We start from the raw sequence: 19213 nt of genomic DNA, 5'->3' as shown, positions 1-19213 counted from the left end.
ATTTGGACCTTTGTTGGAAAGGTGATGTCTCTGCTTTTTAAGATGCTGTCTAGGTTTGTCATTGCTTTTCTCCCAAAAAGCAGGCGTCTTTTAATTTCGTGACTGCTGTCACCATCTGCAGTGATCATGGAGCCCAAGAAAGTAAAATCTCTCACTGCCTCCATTTCTTTCCCTTCTACTTGCCAGGAGGTGATGCTGTATATAGGTCTACTCATTTCGTCTCCCTTGCTATCATAGAATCATAGAGTTGGAAGGGACACCCCAGAGTCATCTCCTCCAACCCCATGAAATGCAGGAGGTTAAACAAGTGTAGAGAGCCAGTGGCAGAGCAGTGGTTGCTAGTTAGAGGGTTGGACAAAGATCTGGGAGAGACCAGGGTTCAAATCCTGCCACACAGCCATGAAGCTCACTGGGTGAACTTGGGGGCCAGCCACTGCCTCTCAGCCTCACCTGCCTCCCAGGGCTGTTGCTGCAAGGATAAAACAATGAGGAGGAGAATTATGGATGCCACCTCGAGCTCCTTGGGGGATATAAAGGTAGTAAATAAGGAAATAAATAGGTGCTGCATGTTTCTGGAACACAGCAAAACCCTGCTAACCTGTTTGACCAGGGATGATAGCTGGAAATGTGTGTATCAACTGGGTTTTTAAAAAAGTTTTGAAAGCTGCCCAGAAAATTCCAAGACTCAAGGCCTCCAGGCCTAAATATTTGTTGACCATCACCATTGTCCTCCATTGTCGTGGGACGTTGGTGGCCACAAGAGAAGCCTACTGAGACAGCCACTGGTGGCACTGGCTCATCAGCCAGCCTTCGTCTTTGCTGAGGCCTCTGCCACTCCATCCCTGCCCGTCCGTGTCAAGGAGAGCTAAATACAGACTGTGACCTACGAGGCAAATTGTGTCTGCTGTAGGTCGAAGCTGGCAAGGGCAGAAATAAAGCTCTGTGGCCTGTTTGTGCCCTGAAAGCCTAAAGAGGAGTGAGAAACTCAGAGAACCGTAGAACTGGAGGGTAGGAAGGGCACCCCAGAAATCATCCAGCCCAACCCCCTGCAACGCAGGAACCGCATGCAAATGGGGAGATCTGAACTTGAGACTGGGGGGAAATCAAAATGGAGAGAAACCACTGTGGATGAGATCTGGTTCTGAGCAAGGTGATCCCAGGGTCTGACTCAAAACAAGGCGAATTCATATGTGTGTGTGTGTGTATATATGTAATTGATTGTGAAATGCTCTGTTTGCTGTCCCCCTTTTCTTAAAGGACCCCCAGTCCCTGGATGTTGCCGTGCAGAACACGCTCTCGGGCCTCTACCCCCCGTTTGACATCACGGCCCCCACGGTCCTCAGCCAGCTCTTCCGCGTCCTGGAGGCCAAATACCACAGCGATGGGCTGTGCTGCCTGCTGGACTTCCTCATCCCTTCCAAGCGCCTTCTGGAGCACGTGCGGCAGGCGGCCTGCGTAAGTGCAAGAGGAATTGCCCGGGCTTTGGGTAGCTGCCCTTTAGAGCATCCTTCGCCAAACTGGTGCCTCCAGGGGTCTTGGACTGCAACTGCCAACAGTCTCTGTCGTGGGGGCTACAGTCTTAGAGTTACAGAGGTGGAAGGGACCCCACAGGTCATCTAGTCCAACCCTTGGCAATCCACCACCGTCCATTCCTCTGTCAAAGAGCTCTTAAACTCAGAAAGTTCTTCCTAATGTCGAGTCAGAATCTCCTTCCTTGTCATTTGAACCCACTGAAGCACCAGAAAACAAACCTGCTCCATCTTCATAGAATCATAGAGTTGGAAGAGACCACAAGGGCCATCGAGTCCAACCCCCTGCCAAGCAGGAAACACCATCAGAGCACTCCTGACATATGGTTGTCAAGCCTCTGCTTAAAGACCTCCAAAGTAGGAGACTCCACCACACTCCTTGGCAGCAAATCCCACTGTCAAACAGCTCTTACTGTCAGGAAGTTCTTCCGAATGTTTAGGTGGAATCTTCTTTCTTGTAGTTTGGATCCATTGCTCCGTGTCCGCTTCTCTGGAGCAGCAGAAAACAACCTTTCTCCCTCCTCTATGTGACATCCTTTTATATATTTGAACATGGCTCTCATATCACCCCTTAACCTCCTCTTCTCCAGGCTAAACATGCCCAGCTCCTTTTTTTTAAAAAAGTTTTTATTTATACATTTCATTAATTTTACAATCATTTTAACATTTCAAGGTTTGACGTCCTTCCCCCTCTTTCTGCGGTTCCTTAAATTATTTTTGTTCATATCTTCTGCATATCCAAATTCATTTAAATTGCTCATTCAATTATCTACCCTAAATATAAACTCTTATGAAGCTGCAGGTTATTACAATAATCCCGCCAAGGTTTGTATCTGTTTGCAATTTATCTGTAAATATTCAATAAACCATTTCCATTCTTTTATAAAAAGTTTGTTATCTTGATATCTTATTCAAGCTTGATCCATCTTCCCTGGGACACAGACAGCCCTTCTGGAATTTGACGGTGGCGATCATGTTGCCTCTCAGCCTCCTCCTTTCCACTAAAGTCCAAAACATCCATAGGGCACCAGGTTAGAATGGGAAGGGACCCCCAAAGTCCATCTAGCCCAACCCCCTTCAAATGCAGTAATCTTCATTAAAGCATGCATGACAGATGGAGGTTGGTTGCATTAGAGACAGCGCAGAGGGGACCACATCCTCTCACCATGATCTTGTCTCATGCAGGCCCATGGAATAATTATTATTATTATTATTATTATTATTATTATTATTATTATTATTATTTCTTATTTATACCCCACCCATCTGGCTGGGTTTCCCCAGCCACTCTGGGCGGCTTCCAACAGAATATTAAAATACAAAACCTATTAAACATTAAAAGCTTCCCTAAAGAGGGCTGCCTTCAGATGTCTTCTAAAAGTCTGGTAGTTGTTCTTCTCTTTGACATCTGGTGGGAGGGAGTTCCACAGGGCGGGTGCCACTACCGAGAAGGCCCTCTGCCTGGTTCCCTGTAACTTGGCTTCTCGCAGGGAGGGAACCGCCAGAAGGCCCTCGGAGCTGGACCCTGGTGTCCAGGGTGGAGACGCTCCTTCAGGTATACTGGACTGAGGGTGAGGAAGCAAGGGGAAGTTGCATCCCATAATAATAAATAAATAAATAAATAAATAAATAAATAAATAAATAAAACCTTTATTAGGCATAGCAAACCACACATTATCAAACAGACTCCATATACAAATTGTGCAAAATACGAGCTGAACCTAACAAGGCTTGTCCCAGTCAGATCTTTAACTCCAGAGAAAATCAATTTGCCTAAATAATACAATACAATATTACCACATCACCAATCAATCAAGAACCACTAAATCTCTTTATAATGGCCCAGTCTTTCTACATGGACAGCACTCAAAAATTCAGCCACTATTAAAGTAATTTGATCATTCCTGTCCGAAAGCAGGTCCTGAATCGTTGGTAGCATAGAACTGAGCCTATTGTGTTGTAAGGCCTCTAATAATTGTCTTCTGGCATAAATGCCAAAATCACAAGAAAAGAAAATATGAAAAGAATATAATTATATTCTCCTTCTCTCCCCCTTTTTCGTGCCCATCCTCAGGCTCCTTACTCCAGCTGCGTCTTCCTCCACGAGGGGTGGCCCCTGTGCCTCCGTGAGAAAGTGGTTGTCCACCTTGGACCGCTCAACCCCCTCCTCCTTCGCCCGGGGGACTTCTACCTGCAAGCGGAGCCCTGTGGGGAGCAGTCGGCCTGCCTGGTGGTCAAGTGCCTCTCCAGGGACCTCACCACCGTGGAGAAGATCTCCATCCCCGAAGCGTCCTGCTCCTTGCTGTTCACCAAAGAGTGGCTGGAGGAGGTCAACCGAGACCTGGACCGGCCAACGCTCCACACCTGCCTGGTGGCCACTGGGAACGGGATCGTCCCCCTCCCGTGGAATAAAATAGCCGTCCCAGAATTTGTCGGAGTGCCCAAAACGGAAGGTTTGGTGGAGCAAGAGTCCTCAACCCACCTAGCAAATCTCCTGCGTCCAGACTGCAGTCCTGACTCAGGGAGCTTGCAGTCCTCTCCGGCTAAGTATCCTGGGCTCATCAAAGTTGTAGAAGGAACCTGGAAGAAATCCGCTCTCTTTGCTTTGCCGAGTCTGTGCGACATCATCGGCGACAACCTGGAAGGCGAATACGTGAATCTCCTGGGGTTTTCTGAAGAAGGGAAGCAGGATAGTTCTCCTCCCGCCAAGGCAACAGGGTCAGCCCTTGGGGAGCAGCTGCACAGAGATGCAGCGTCACTCAAGATGGAAAAGGACCTCCTTTTGGTCAACGGGGACGACGGGGAGATGGCCGGGGGCTGGAGCTGTGGGAAGGGGCAAAACTCAGAGGAAGGGCCCTGCACGCCTTGTCTGAGGCGGCGGCTGGGCCAAGACTCCAAGGTCCATGAGCCGAGGTGCAGGTACCGCGAGTCGTACGTGGCGGCCCTCAAGAACCCGGTCAGCTTCAGCTCGGGGTTGATGGCAGCTATTTTGGAAGAGATGGATATGTCGAAGCAGGGCTCCTCTTCCCCCTCGGAAAGCACAGGCGTGCGGCTTCAGGAGGGTTCAGGCCAGGGGGCTCCCCAAATCCTCTCTGAGCAGCCAAACAAGATTGAGAAAGCAGAGGATGACTCTTCCAAGCCAGGCCACTCCAGACTCCCGAAGCCTCCGGCCGACTGTCCCGCTGCCAGCAATAAATTCTCATTCCTGAAAGGCCACCGTCAGCTGAGCTCCTCGGCGGGTGGCCTGCCAGGGGCGGAGAAGGCCGGGAAGGGCCAGGAGGGGAACCGGAAAAGGACGTTGGCTGTTTGCTCTCCCCGCACGGCCAGAGCCAAGGCGGCAGCTGGGAAAGGTGAGAGTGGGAATAAAGGGAAGGGCTGGGAGGAAGCCACACAGAAGCGTTCTCAGAGGCCTGTGGGGGACGGCCACACTGAAGTCCGCATGGTGCGCTGGCATCGCGGGCTCAGGGTTATGTGCAAAAGGTTGCAGCATTGGGGGCTTTTCTGCCTGGAGAAAGGGAGAACGACACAGTCATGCACATCTTGGAGAAAGTGGGTGAAGGAAAGTTTTTCTCCTTCTTTCATGGTACTCGTTGGCATCCACTGTGGCCACCAATTTAGAATACACACACACACACACACACACACACACACACACACACACACACCTCTGTATATATGCGCACTGCCAATCTGGGAGGCTTTCAACAAATTCAAACACAATATGAACAGACTGCCTTCCTGTTCAAATGGTTGTTATTATTATTATTATTATTATTATTATTATTATTATTATTATTTCATTAGTTATACCCCACCCATCTGGCTGGGTTTCCCCAGCCACACTGAGCAGCTTACAACATATCTAAAATCATTTTTTAAAATTTCCTTAAAATGGGCTGCATTCACAAATCTTCTAAAAGTCAGATAGTTGTTTATTTCTTGACATCTGGTGGGAGGGCGTTCCACAGGGCGGGTGCCACCACCGAGAAGGCCCTCTGCCTGGTTCCCTGTAGCTTTGCTTCTCGCAGCGAGGGAACCGCCAGAAGTCCCTCGGAGCTGGACCTCAGTGTCCAGGCAGACGCTCTTTCAGGTATACATGGGCTGAGGCCGTTTAGGGCGTTCAAGGTCAGCACCAACACTTTGAATTGTGCTCGGAAACGTACTGGGAGCCAGTGCAGATCTCTCAGGACCAGTGTTATATGGTCTCAGCGGCCACTCCCAGTCACCAGTCTAGCTGCCGCATTCTGGATTAATTGCAGTTTCAAAGGTAGCCCCACATAGAGCGCATTGCAGTAATCAAAGTGAGAGATAACTAGAGCATGCACCAATCTGGTGAGGCAGTCCGCAGGCAGGTAAGGTCTCATCCTGCATACCAGATGGAGCTGGGAGACAGCCGCCCTGGACACAGAATTGACCTGGGCCTCCGTGGACATCTGTGAGCCCAGAATGACTCCCAGGCTGCGCACCTGGTCCTTCAGGGGCACAGTTATCCCATTCAGGGCCAGGGAGTCCCCCACACCTGCCCACCTCCTGTCCCCCCAAAACAGTACTTCTGTCTTGTCAGGATTCAACCTCAATCTGTTAGCTGCCATCCATCCTCCAACCGCCTCCAGGCACTCACACAGGACCTTCACTGCCTTCACTGGTTCTGATTTGAAAGAGAGGTAGAGCTGGGTATCATCCGCATACTGATGGACACCCAGCCCAAACCCCCTGATGATCCCCTTAAAAGAGGATTAGACAAATTCATGAAGGAGGGAAGGGCTATTGATGGCTCTGCTTCTGAATGCACAAGAGCTCCTCCCCAGCCCTCTCTCTTCCAGCAGCTGGGATTCAGGAGCACTGCTGCCCCCGACTGCGGACTAGGCGGGCCTTTGGTCTGATCCAATATATGTCTCTCCCCTGATCTGCCTATGGGATACCTGCTCTCTGCATTTCTCCTGCTCTGGAGGGTAGGACTCGAACCCATGGCTTCAAGTTACAAGAAAGGAGATTCCGAGTAAACATTCGGAAAAATTTTCTGACCGTAAGAGCTGCTGGACAGTGGAACAGACTCCTACTAGAAGTGGTGGACTCTCCCTCCTTGGAGGTTTTTAAGCAGAGATTGGATGGCCGTCTGTCTATGGATGCTTTAACTTTGATTCCTGCATTGCAAGGGGTTGGGATAGATGACCCTTAGATCCCTTCCCAGTCATCATCATCATCAACCTTTTATTCGACCGTCAGTCAGAAAAAAGTACATTTGTCAATACACAGTTAAAAGCTCCAAAAAGATTTTAGAACTTAGCCAACACTAAAATGGGCTAAACAGATAGCCCCATATCAATACAATCAATTAAAGTCTTGCGACGCTTAAAAGCTAAAAAAACAAATTTGGCCACCAAGGAAGGTATAGCTCTAGTGACGTTATTCAGCAAGTGTAAAACCTGGTTTTCTCCGGATAGGAAGCTAGATTGACATAGGCGTGGGTCTATAAAATTTTGTCTAAGCTCTGCATAAGAAGGGCAAGTCAAGAGAATGTGTTCGGTGGACTCAACCACACCCATGGCACAATGACAGGTTCTCTGGGCGTATGGTACTCCCCTGTACCTTCCCCACAATATCGCAGAGTCAAGGACATTTAATCTAGCCGCTGTAAGAAGTCTACGGTATTCCACATAGTGAATTTCTGCAAGGTAGGGGGCTGGTATGGTCCGATAAATCTGGTCCCCTAGGAACATCCCTGGTTTTACCTGGGCTATGTCCTCTTGTCTGGCAATGTCACTCAGTCTCCGGGAGATCACAGCCCTAGCTTGATTGTACGTCATAGACTCAAAGTAAAGGTGAGACAATCCGCAGGATTGAACCTCGTTAGAGACCTCCCTTTCCCACGATGATTGGAAATCGTCCCTCAATAACCCTTCCCAGTCTAGATTCTCTGATTTCAGGGCACACTGTAACCTGATTTGTGGGGTCTTCCCGGGTAGTCCTGATTTGTGATGGGGTGTGGGTGTCTGTGTGTCAGCACAGATCACGGCGTTTGGGGACAACCCATCTCTGCCACTCTCTAACTTTCACGTCTTTCTCCTGGCCAGGTGATGTTGTGCTTTCAGAACTTCCAGCTCCCAAGAATGCGGAGAGTGTCGCCGTTCCTACGTCCCCTGCAGATTTCCTGCTCAGAGAATCGCCTCCTCCAGGATCTGGCCCACAGGATCTGGCCCAGTGGGAGACGCTCAGTCCAGAGCTTTTATCTTCTGGGATTGTATGTCTGCCAGGTACTGCAATAGTGCTGCAATAGTGCCACCACCGTCTTCGCACGCAGCTGACCTCTTGCACAGCTCCCATTGTACCGCAACATGCCACTTTCATGGTGATCTGGGCTTGGGGGGAACCACAGCTCACTGTGTGCTGCAGCAGACTAATGCAGCCCACTTCAGGAAACTGTTGCATTGGTCTGGAAAGCCTTGTATCGGAGAACTTTCTGGTGGCTCCTGCCCCAAGGCTGCAACCTTTCTAGCTATCCCCCCCCCCAAAAGCGTACCATAATAAATAAATCCACATTTATATTTTTCTTCTGTTGAATAAAATCATGTGTGCCGTTAGACCAGGAGGGTTTCGAAAAACAGGTGTGGGAATGCGAGAGCCAGTGGGGGTTGCAGTGTTGAACTATGACTTGGGAGAGACCTGGGTTCAAATCCTCCCACTCAGCCACAAAGCTCACTGGGTTTGACCTTGGGGGCAGCCACTGCCTCTCGGCCTGACCCACCTCGCAGGGTTCTTGTGAGGATAAAATGGGGGAGACCAAAGTACAGCACATTGAACACCTTGGAGGAAAGGTGGAATATCAAGGAACTAAGTCTCTCTCTCTCTATCTCTCTCTCTCTCTCTTATCACATTTATGGTTGCATTCACTTCCCTTTGGCTCCAGGAAGCGTGGATAAGCTTGGCAGACCCATCGTCCAGATCTGCAGCGGTGGCCCAGCGTGGCAAGCCCCGTGGTGTTCGGCCAGAGAAGTGGCACGCCTTCTCCTCTTCCTTTGCACCATGTCTAGGTCAGTCCCCCTCCTTCAGCGACCGGCCAGCCGCCTGGGCCTCTCTTGTCAGTTCCTGTGATGGTCAATGAGAACGATGCTCAAGTCTCTTTCCTGCAATCATAGACAAATCATATCATAGAAGTGTCACGTTGAAAGGAGCCCCCAGACTCATCTGCTCTGGTTGTCAGATACGATCGAAGGCATAAGGGCATGGGTGCAGATGTGAGTGGTGTGGCGGCGAGCGTTGCTGTGCTGGTCTGAGAGGCGAGGTCCAAGTCCGGTCTGTGGTCAAAGGTGCAACGTGGAAGCAGTCCGTAGTAGCTGAAGCTGAGTGCAGGGCAGGGAGTCGGGTGAAGTCAGGAACAGGCATGCAAGCAAGGAGCCAGGGAGGGCCAGGAGCTCAGGCAGGAAATAATAATAATAATAATAATAATAATAATAATAATAATAATAATAATAATTTATTTATACCCTGCCCATCTGGCTGGGTTTCCCCAGCCACTCTGGGCAGCTTCCAACAAAACACTAAAATACAATACAGTGGTGCCTTGCAAGACGAAAAGAATCCGTTCTGTGATTCTCTTCGCCTAGCGGTTTTTTCATCTTGCGAAGCAAGCCCATTGACGGATTAGCGGATTAGCGCTATTAGCGGCTTTTAGCAGCTTATCTGCTGATTGGATCAGCTGATAAGCGGCTTAGCCACTTAGAAAGGGGGGGGGAGGGAAAAAAACCAGCAGGAACTTGCAAGACATTGTTGTCTTGCGAAGCAAGCCCATAGGGAAATTCGTTTTGCGAAGCACCTCCAAAACGGAAAACTCTTTCGCCTAGCGAGTTTTCCGTCTTGCGAGGCATTTGTCTTGCGGGGCACCACTGTAAGCAGGACAGGGTTCAGGCAGGAACTAGCAACCAACAATGTTGCTTCCGCAACTTGGAACTGGAGCTGGCTGGCTTTTATCTGCCCCGGGGCATAGGGCAGCCCCGGGCCACAGGTCACTCGCCTCTCCTGCCCTGGAGGCGAGCACTCCTCCTGCGGGAACCCAGTTCCCTCCGCCTCTCTGCCCTGAGCCTCTGCAGCTCAGGAGAGGCTGGAGGGTGACCAGACCCAGAGGCAACCTCAGCTTCACCTGATGGGGCTGAGAGTGGAGCACCTGCAGGCAATGGGTCCTCCATCACCTCAGGAGCCACAGCAGACTCAGCTGGTGCCTGCACCTGAGGATCCAGCACAGGTGAGGACCCTTCAGGCTCAAGCCCCAGCCCCGGCTCAGCTGGTTCTGGAGGCGGGGAATCCTGTGCAGGCTAGGATCCCTCAGGTTCCGCCTCCGAGTCCGAATCCCAAGCCATCACAGTTGCTCAGTTGGTGGTTGGGCATCAGGGCCAAACTCTGTGTATCCCATGATTAAAGGGATTGGGGGGGGGGCAGAGCCGAAGGCACTCTCCCAGACAGCGGTCCCTGCAGGGGTCACCCTATTTTAGTCTCAGGAACCCCCACCTGGATTGACCTATGCTTCACTTCCGATGGGTGGGCCGGACGTATTTCGATTGCCCCCTGCACAAGCCAAACCTCTTTCATCTGTATTCAATAGTTGACCCAAAAAACCAGCCTCATTGGTCTCTTATTTATATGGGTTGGGGCAGGTTGGATTTGATTTAAATCAAATCGATTTAAATCACTAGTCAGTAAGACTTGATTTAAATCATTTTTTTACAGAAAGACTCATTCTTGCTGGTATCATCTTAATATTGACAACAAGAGGAAGGTTTATTTTTGGAATAATAAATTTTCAGAGTATTTCTGCAGTTATATCAAAAATTACTAATATGGTTATACTATTAGAAACTTATGAATTTAGCACACATGAAAATCTTAAAACAAATCCTTATTTCCTGATGAATAGCCTTTGGACTATAATGTAACTTACAGTAAATAGAAAACTATCTTTAGAAAGATTTTTCCTCCAAAAGCATTTTATTTTAAAAATCCAATTTAAACAATAAAAAAACATTGATTTTTATCCACCCTGGGTTGGGGGATAGGGAGCACTAGGTCTGGTCCCGCAACTCCCTGGCATTGCAGGGATCGTAAAAGCCACCTCCAAGAGAGCCCCAGGCTTTCCAGATTTCAATCATAGAATTGCAGAGTTGCCCACTGCAGGCCCAGGGCCGAATTTAGGTTTGATGTGGCCCTCATCTCCTGAAGGGAATGGGGCCCTTTATATGTCCAGCTGTCCTTTGTCAACAAGAAATTGTCACTGTATCTAAAGCCATTTGCGCATAATAGAGAGGGGGTCTGGCCCACTCCTTGAAAAAAAATTTTTTTGGGGGGGTGTCCCCCTTGAATCTCCCTCCATAGCGCCAGAATGTGCAACAATGTCTATCCTCCCAAAACAGAGAAACCAGTAGGAGAACACTTCAATCTCCCAGGACATTCTATACAAGATCTCAAAGTAGCTGTTTTACTACAAAGGAATTTCAGAAATAGACTGGAAAGAGAAGCTGCTGAATTGCAACTCATTACCAAACTTAAAACCATGGAGAGACCTGGTCTGAACAGAGACATTGGATTCTTATCTCATTATACATGACTAAGCCATTTTTCACCTTCTCACCCCTTGCCTTTTCCTGTAAGACCTATTGCAGTCGTTAAGAGTCGTCAACAGGCTCATCTCAGCTATCTGCCAATCTCCTATTCCCACCACCCTTCTGAGTAATACCCCTCCCCACCTTCTCACTATATAGAAGGATCTGGCAACTTCTGTTTCAGTGTATCTGAAGAAGTGTGCATGCACACGAAAGCTCATACCAAGAACAAACTGAGTTGGTCTTTAAGGTGCTACTGGAAGGAATTTTTTTATTTTGACTATGGCAGACCAACACGGCTACCTATCTGTAACTATCCTCCCGCAGCATCTCATGCAAAGACTCAGACTTGTCTTTGAGTTTGCTTCTTCCACCACAGAGTAAAAACCATCCTTTCCTCCAGTTTGTCTGCATCTCTTTCCATCCTGCAGGAAACAGTCGAAGGACACGGGGCTGGCGCTTGTCATCGATGCCAGAAAGGAGATGCCGCCGGCTGCCCTCTCTGCTGCCCTCGGATCTGTCCAGGTAATCTCAGGTGGGTGGGAAAAATCACCGGGGGGGGGGGGGGATTTGCAGGGAGCAGCTGGCCTTTTCCAGAGCGGTTTTGTCACCCTAAGTCGCAAATTGCAAGGAGCGGCTCCTCGCGGCCCTCGTGTGGTGAAACAGAGGTACAGCAGATATTTTTTAAAATCCAGTGGTACCTCGGGTTACATACGCTTCAGGTTACATATGCTTCAGGTTACAGACTCCGTTAACCCAGAAATAGTACCTTGGGTTCATAACTTTGCTTCAGGATAAGAACAGAAATCGTGCAGCAGCGGCGCAGCGGCAGCGGGAGGCCCCATTAGCTAAAGTGGTGCTTCAGGTTAAGAACAGACCTCCAGAACGAATTAAGTACTTAACCTGTGGTACCACTGTACATGTATTTATATCCCGCCTTTCCTCCCAGACTGGGACTCAAGGCTGCTTACACAATTTAAAGCAGCACAAATAAAATGGAAAAAGCTAAAAACACATGAAGGACGATTGTTAAAAAGTTATTAAATGGATAGAATTAAAATAATATAAAAACAGATCTGTTAAGTACAGATAATACAAGCATAACTTTCATGGGATGAGACTTGAGACTCTGAATAATCCTTTTGAAGCCTCTTTCATGATGAGCAATTTCTATAAAACCAGAATGTAAATGCTTGTCTTCCTTCTCCCACACACAAACTACAGTGGTACCTCGGGTTAAGAACTTATTTCGTTCCGGAGGTCCGTTCTTAACCTGGAACTGTTCTTAACCTGAAGCACCACTTTAGATAATGGGGCCTCCTGCTGCTGCTGCTGCGCCGCTGCTGCACGATTTCTGTTCTCATCCTGAAGCAAAGTTCTTAACCCGAGGTACTATTTCTGGGTTAGCGGAGTCTGTAACCTGAAGCGTCTGTAACCCGAGGTACCACTGTATAGGCAAATTTCAGGAGACTGAGGAAGACAACACAAACCTAATTTTATTTTGGTTTTATTTATCACATTTATACCCCAGCTTTTCCTCCCAAGAGCTGAGTGTGGCCTACAGGGTTCTCTTCCTCCTCATTTAACCCCCACAACAAGCCTGTGGGGTAGGCTGGGCTGAGAGGCTGAGCTCCCTGGCAGAGCTGGGATTTGAACTCTGCTCTCTCCCAAGTCCTAGCCCAGCTCTCTAACCGCTGTGCCGCCCTGGCTCTAGAGAAACCAGGGACCGTATTCTGTGCGGACAACCGATAAAGGGCTGAATCAAGGCGGCTGGGAAACCCAAAAGCTGGCGTTTGGTGAAATTTCATCCTGGATACCCATTTTCCTTGTAGAAGACCCTGCCTGGCTCCATCCACGCTGTTTTCCTGCTGGCAGAGAAAGAGGCAGCCTCACATTTGGAGAAGCTACCTGGTGTGCAGGTGAGTCCCAGAGCATCGTGTTATTTCGATGCTGAAATATACTTGGAGTCGAGTGTGAATTTCATGATTTCACTTCATCAAGGAGCCTGATTGGCTGCTCCTGCAAGCCAATCAGGTCACTGATTCACTTCCACCTGGAGCTGGATTGGGTGGCTCCTGCAGACCAATCAGACTGCTGCATTCTGGATCCTATTGTTCTAGGATTCAGCTCAGTACATCACAGATGCGCTTTCATCTTTCCTCCATCCCGCACTGCTAACATCATTTCTCCCGCAAGAGCGATGGACCTGATCTCCTGGGCTGCTCATTCTGCTTTCTCAGCTCTCCCCTCACACTTTCATGCCGTCTGCCTCATTCGCCGCCTGTTGTATGGCAAGCAAAAGAAATCAGCAGTTGTGGCTTCCCCCATCAGCGGCACTTCCAAGCTGTGAAACGCTTCACCTGTTGAACTTCTGCCCACCCAAGAGGCTGCTGAGGGCACTCCCAGGTCCGTGTAGCCTGGCGTTCTGTCAGGCGCCTAAAGAACCAGATGCAGCCTTAAATATTGACTGGTTTCCCATGCTGTAAACATACTATCACTGCTTGTGCAATGAGACGTCCCCGTGGCACCCCATTTGCCCCCACCCCGAATCCATCCAGTCTGTGCCCTCCGTTCTGCTCCTACGCTCTCCCCTCTCCCAGCCCAGATAATGGATCATAGAATCATAGAATGATAGAGTTGGAAGAGACCACAAGGGTCATTGAGTCCAACCCCCTGCCAAGCAGGAAACACCATCAGAGCACTCCTGACATATGGTTGTCAAGCCTCTGCTTAAAGACCTCCAAAGGAGGAGACTCCACCACACTCCTTGGCAGCAAATTCCACTGTCGAACGGCTCTTACTGTCAGGAAGTTCTTCCTAATGTTTAGGTGGAATCTTCTTTCTTGTAGTTTGGATCCATTGCTCCGTGTCCACTTCTCTGGAGCAGCAGAAAACAACCTTTCTCCCTCCTCTATGTGACATCCTTTTCTATATTTGAACATGGCTCTCATATCACCCCTTAACCTCCTCTTCTCCAGGCTAAACATGCCCAGCTCCCTTAGCCGTTCCTCATAAGGCATCGTTTCCAGGCCTTTGACCATTTTGGTTGCCCTCCTCTGGACACATTCCAGTTTGTCAGTGTCCTTCTTGAACTGTGGTGCCCAGAACTGGACACAGTACTCCAGGTGAGGTCTGACCAGAGCAGAATACAATGGCACTATTACTTCCCTTGATCTAGATGCTATACTCCTATTGATGCATCTCAGAATTGCATTGGCTTTTTTAGCTGCCGCGTCACACTGTTGGCTCATGTCAAGTTTGTGGTCAACCAAGACTCCTAGATCCTTTTCACATGTACTGACTCCCATTCTGCTTTGCCCTAATGAGTTCCCGCGGCAAATCCATCTCTCTCTCCCAATTATAGCTCCGCAGGCCAGACTTGGGCATTCAGATAATAATTCAGTCCTGGGAAGGTTTCACTGCTCTTTTATGAATGCTGCTTGCTTTAATTAATGGAATGGGAAATCTCAATGAGCTTGATAAACGGCCTCTGCTGCCAGTGATTAAAACACCCTCGGCTCCCCCTGTGAGTCTAGAAAGGACTCCAGGCAGGCTCCCGTTTCCAGCTTGGCACGACGACGGATGGTGGGGCCCCCTCTCTGCTCCCTCCCCACCTCCCAGACTCTCCCCTGTTTCACGCTAACGAGACTGCACAGGCTTTGCCAACCTGCTGGGAATAATGGAAATCCCTTTTTAACACAGCACATTGTTAAACTGTGGGACTCACTCCCACTGGAAGCAGCCATGGCCAACAACTGGAGGCCTTTAAAGGAGGATGAGACAAATTCGTGGTGGAGAGGGCTACCCATGGCTACTAGCCAGAAGGGCTGTGCTTTGTGCATGCAGCGCTCTCCTCATGTGCTTTGGGGCCCTCCAGATGTTTTTGAACCACAACTCCCATCAGCCCCTGCTCACTGTGGCTGATGGGAATGGTAGGAAAAACATCTGGAGGTTGGTGAAGTCAGGTTGGTGAAGACTGAACTGGACCTAAAATGGGCTGGGGGGGGGGGAATGAGCCGAGTATAAACACTGAAAATCTTGATTTTACACCAGCCCTCTCCTCCTCCAATTTTTATACTGCTGGGCCTTTTACTATTGTGCCTGAAAATATATGTGGTTGTTATTTTTATTTTTTAAAATATTTTTATTAGCAATTTCAGCATAGCATAATACCAAAACACAGTGGCGTAGCGTGGGGGGTGCAGGGGGGGGCAGCCGCACCGGGCGCAACATCTGGGGGGGTGCGCTCGCACTCGCAGCTCTCTGCCCCTACCTGGCTCACTCTCTCTCACTGCAGTGCTGGCTGTGTGAATCCGATCCAAGCCGCTGGGTTGCTGTCCACTGTGGAGGGGGTGGGTGTCAGGCGTGTGGTGCGGAGAGAGAGCGAGGGACTATCTGGGGGAGGGACAGTGCAGCGGCCGCCCAGCGCAGCGCTGAGTGCGGGAGAGAACCACACCAGACCAGAACAGGCAGCAGCAAGAAGAAGCTGGCAGCAGTGGCAGGTTAGGGGTTAGGGGGCGCAAATTACTTGCCTTGCCCCGGGTGCTGACAACCCACGCTACGCCACTGCCAAAACATATCATGTTCATTATTCATTATTCCCCCCTTTCCCCCCACCCCCATCAAACCCTCCCCCCGAGACTTCCCTCAGCTCCTCTCTCTGATTTCTCAGCACATATTAGTCTCTGCATGTTATAAACTTCTACATATCCTTACGTTATCTATCTATCTATCATCTATCTATCTATATCTATCTATCTATCTATCTATCTATCTATCTATCTATCTATCTATCTATCTATCATATCATCAACCTAAAAGTTTGTGTATGTTTATTCAAGCCCTGCCAAGGAGTCCAGTTTGTTTTGTTGTTTTTAGATAATTTGCAAAAAGCTCCCATTCTTCCTTAAAGCCGCAGTTGTCCTTCTCCCGCAGTTTGTATGTCAATTTAGCCAGTTCTGCACAACTCATCCATTTTTCTTGCCGCTGTTCTTTCGTTGGGATATCCCCATTCTTCCATCCTTGTGCTAATTGTTGCTGTTTTTAAAACAACTCTGCTCAGTCTTTTAAAAACGTGTGTTTTATATACTTTGCTGTTTTGAAATTGATGTTAGCTGACTTGGTCTGGACTCATTTTATGAAGAAATATTGACGCTGTGGTGTCGCCCCTGCAGATGGAGGTGCTGAGCTCCCCGAAGGCACTGGGGCGGCACGTCGACAGCAGCCAGCTGACCCCGGCCCTGGAGGGCCACTTCCCCTACTGCCACAGCGAGTGGGTCCAATACTTCCAGGTGCCTATTGCTGCAGTGGACGTTGCTACCTTCCTCTTTCCCCTTTCTCCACCTGCTCCTTTTGCATCGCTCAAGATTTCAGGGCTGCTTCTGCAGCTAGCAGGGAAACGCCCCCACCTTTTAAATATTTGGAACAGTGGGAAAGGCTCTGGTAGATAGATATTAGGTTCACCGCTTGCTACACCATAAAAGAGAATTTCAAGAAAATGTTTTTCAGGTGGTACCTAACACCATCAAAGCTTGCCAAAATTTATAAACAGAAGTCTAATTTATGTTGGAAAAATGGAAGGAACATTGTTTCATATCTGGTGGAGCTGCCAAAAAAACCCAAGACCTACTGGGGTATGATTCATGAAGAACTAAAAAAAATGTTAAAAACATCTTAACAAAAGAAACCAGAGGCATATTTATTAGGCTTATTGGGAAAAGATATACCACAGAAGAAAGAAAGGAATTTTCAGCTGCCAGGATAGTATCTGCCAGCAAATGAAAGAGCAAACTAATACCCACAAAAGAAGACTGGCTATACAGACTAAGTCAAGTTATAGAAATGGCAACGCTAACTGCATACATGAGAAGACAGGCAAACCAAAAACTCAGATCAGAATGGCAATGTTTTGAAGAATACATGAACAAACACTGTTCAAGAAAGAATATGTTCATATGCTTAGATTAAAGGAGTAAAGTAGAAAATATTAATTAGGAATGTCATAGTGAGATCAGAATTTAAAATTTAAAAATTGCAATGATAGCATCGAATCTATAAAATAAGGAGGTCGAGATGTTGTGGAGGGGGGGTCAATGGGTGTGGTGCTGGGAAGATATGGGGATGGGAAGTATTTATGTGTTTATGTATATAAATAGTAGCCTTATTTTTGTATGTCTTTGCACTGGTAGGGTGCATTTCTTTTTCTGTATTACTAAAATTTAATTAAAAAATTAATGGGGGAGGGGGAGAATACCCATCCTCCAGCCTGCAGGCCTCTGCTGCCTCATCAGAGTCAACTGTCAGTCCGCTCATCTTCTGAGGCGATGGGCACCATCTTGTTCTTTGCTGCGGGTGCATATCACATATGTAGCCAGCTTTGACCTCCCTGATCCCAGCCTCCTCTATCTCCCTGCCTCAGTTTCCTGCTTCTTGCCCTCTCCTAACCATGTGTCACAACTTGTTATTTGGGGTTATTTTATCTGACCGGCTGCCTGCCTGTGCTTCCTCCCCCTAGAAGATGCACCAGTTTGTGAGCGACCTCAAAAAAGCCTCCGAATTGCTGCAGAACACCACCCAAGAACTGGAAAAGGGGGGCAGACTGGAGACCCTGCAGGTAACACCTCCTCCCCCCGTGCCCCCCAGGACCTCAAGGAAGCATTGGGCTTGATTTTCTACACATGTTAGGACCTCAAGAAATGCGGCTCAATGATTTTTCCTTGCACAACGGATCGTTTCCCCTCCCTGCTGAGTGCTTCCGAAATCTGCTCCAGAGTAGAGTTTGGGGGACAGTGCAGGGGGGAGGGAAAAGGGAGAAATTCCCATAGCATTAGCGCTGATCCCTTTACTAGCACAATAGGGAGAGCCAATGGTGCATAGCTGTCAACCGTCCCTTATTTGGTGGGAAACTTCCTTATCCCAGTACTGTGTCCCGCTGCTGTCCCTTATTGATGATGTCCCTTAAATTTCCCGGTTTCAAAGGAAGCAGCTCCTCTCCCTCCCTCCCTGCTGGCCAGGGAGGAGGGAGGCTCCAACTGCGTTGCTTGGCTGCGTTGCTCACCCAATAAGGCGTCTAAGAATGACTGGGGGGGGTGGAGCTTGCATGCCTTGTGCCGATCAAATCGGCCGCCTTGCCTGGGGACTCGCCTTTGCTCAGCACTTCCCAGCGGAGAGGTGACGGTGGTTTTCCTTGCTGCATCCCCTTTGCCGGGTTGCTGCGCTGTGGGAACCACCACTTGAGGCTTTGTTTGGCTGCTGGCTGGGCTTTCTGCCTTTGGCTCGGAGAGGCTCAGAAGTTGAACATACCTGTGCTTGGAAAATCCCTTATTTTGGCTGCTGATCCCTTATTTTCAAATCTGTAAGTTGACAGCTGTGGTGTGGAATAATTCCATCAATGCCGTTTTATTTCATTCAAAATAATCTAAGAAGTGCTCTGCCTAGTTCAAGAATCACCAGCCTGGTGCAGCCCGGCAGGGGCTGATGGGAGTTGCATTCCTGAGGGCACCAGGTTGGCGAAGGGGCCCCCAGTTCATTTCCATTTTGTTCTCAACAGCAGTAAACCAAAAGCTTCTGGGAAATTCACAAAGACAGCTTCTCCCCAGCCCCAGTTTGTCTCCAGCAGCTAGTATTCCAAGGTATCCTGCCTCTGCCCACGGAGGTTTTCTTGAGCTTTCAGGGCTAACGGCCATTGTGAGACCTGAATGTGGGTCATTGTTCCTCAGGAGGTTGAGCATCACATGGAGAGGCACCAGCTGCTGATGCAGAAGGTCTTGCGCAATGTGCAGCTGGTGAGCTTGCAGAGGGAAGGTGGGGCCACGCTGGCGAAACTGAGGAAGGAGGCGGCCCGGCTCAGCTTCTCCCCCAACGTCCGGTATGAAAGCAAGCGCGGGGGGGGGGGGGCTCTGGCTTCCTCAAGGCCATCTCTGGGTCCGGGGAGAAAAGTCACCTCCTTGCAACCCGATTCGGGTTACTGCAGTTCCTTTCGCTTCCACAGTTTTCCAATTTCAAATTCAATTTCTCCACATTTCCTTTATTTAAAAGTTCTTGTTGAATTTTTTTTGAAAATCATATTTTTTTATTGAGTTTTCCATATTTCAT

The 19213-nt window shown here is 48.9% G+C and overlaps 1 protein-coding gene across 2 annotated transcripts in view; it reads left to right on the top strand.

The window, feature by feature from the left end:
• The window catches only part of KIAA1755, a 39098-nt gene that overhangs the window by 7767 nt on the left and 12118 nt on the right, over nt 1-19213 (top strand). The window contains exons 2-10 of one of the 2 annotated variants that reach the window (XM_082225832.1): nt 1258-1455; nt 3604-4879; nt 7604-7783; nt 8437-8560; nt 11551-11644; nt 12952-13038; nt 16294-16410; nt 17634-17732; nt 18838-18986. In XM_082225832.1, the coding sequence (XP_082081958.1) occupies nt 1258-1455; nt 3604-4879; nt 7604-7783; nt 8437-8560; nt 11551-11644; nt 12952-13038; nt 16294-16410; nt 17634-17732; nt 18838-18986 (2324 nt within the window). The remainder of the gene's footprint in view (nt 1-1257; nt 1456-3603; nt 4880-7603; nt 7784-8436; nt 8561-11550; nt 11645-12951; nt 13039-16293; nt 16411-17633; nt 17733-18837; nt 18987-19213) is intronic. The other variant, XM_082225833.1, reaches the window with a different exon arrangement.

The sequence above is a fragment of the Podarcis vaucheri genome (genome assembly GCF_965113315.1).
Source record: "Podarcis vaucheri genome assembly, chromosome: 6".
Lineage (NCBI taxonomy): Eukaryota > Metazoa > Chordata > Lepidosauria > Squamata > Lacertidae > Podarcis > Podarcis vaucheri.
This window is presented reverse-complemented; position numbering and strand designations above follow the sequence as displayed.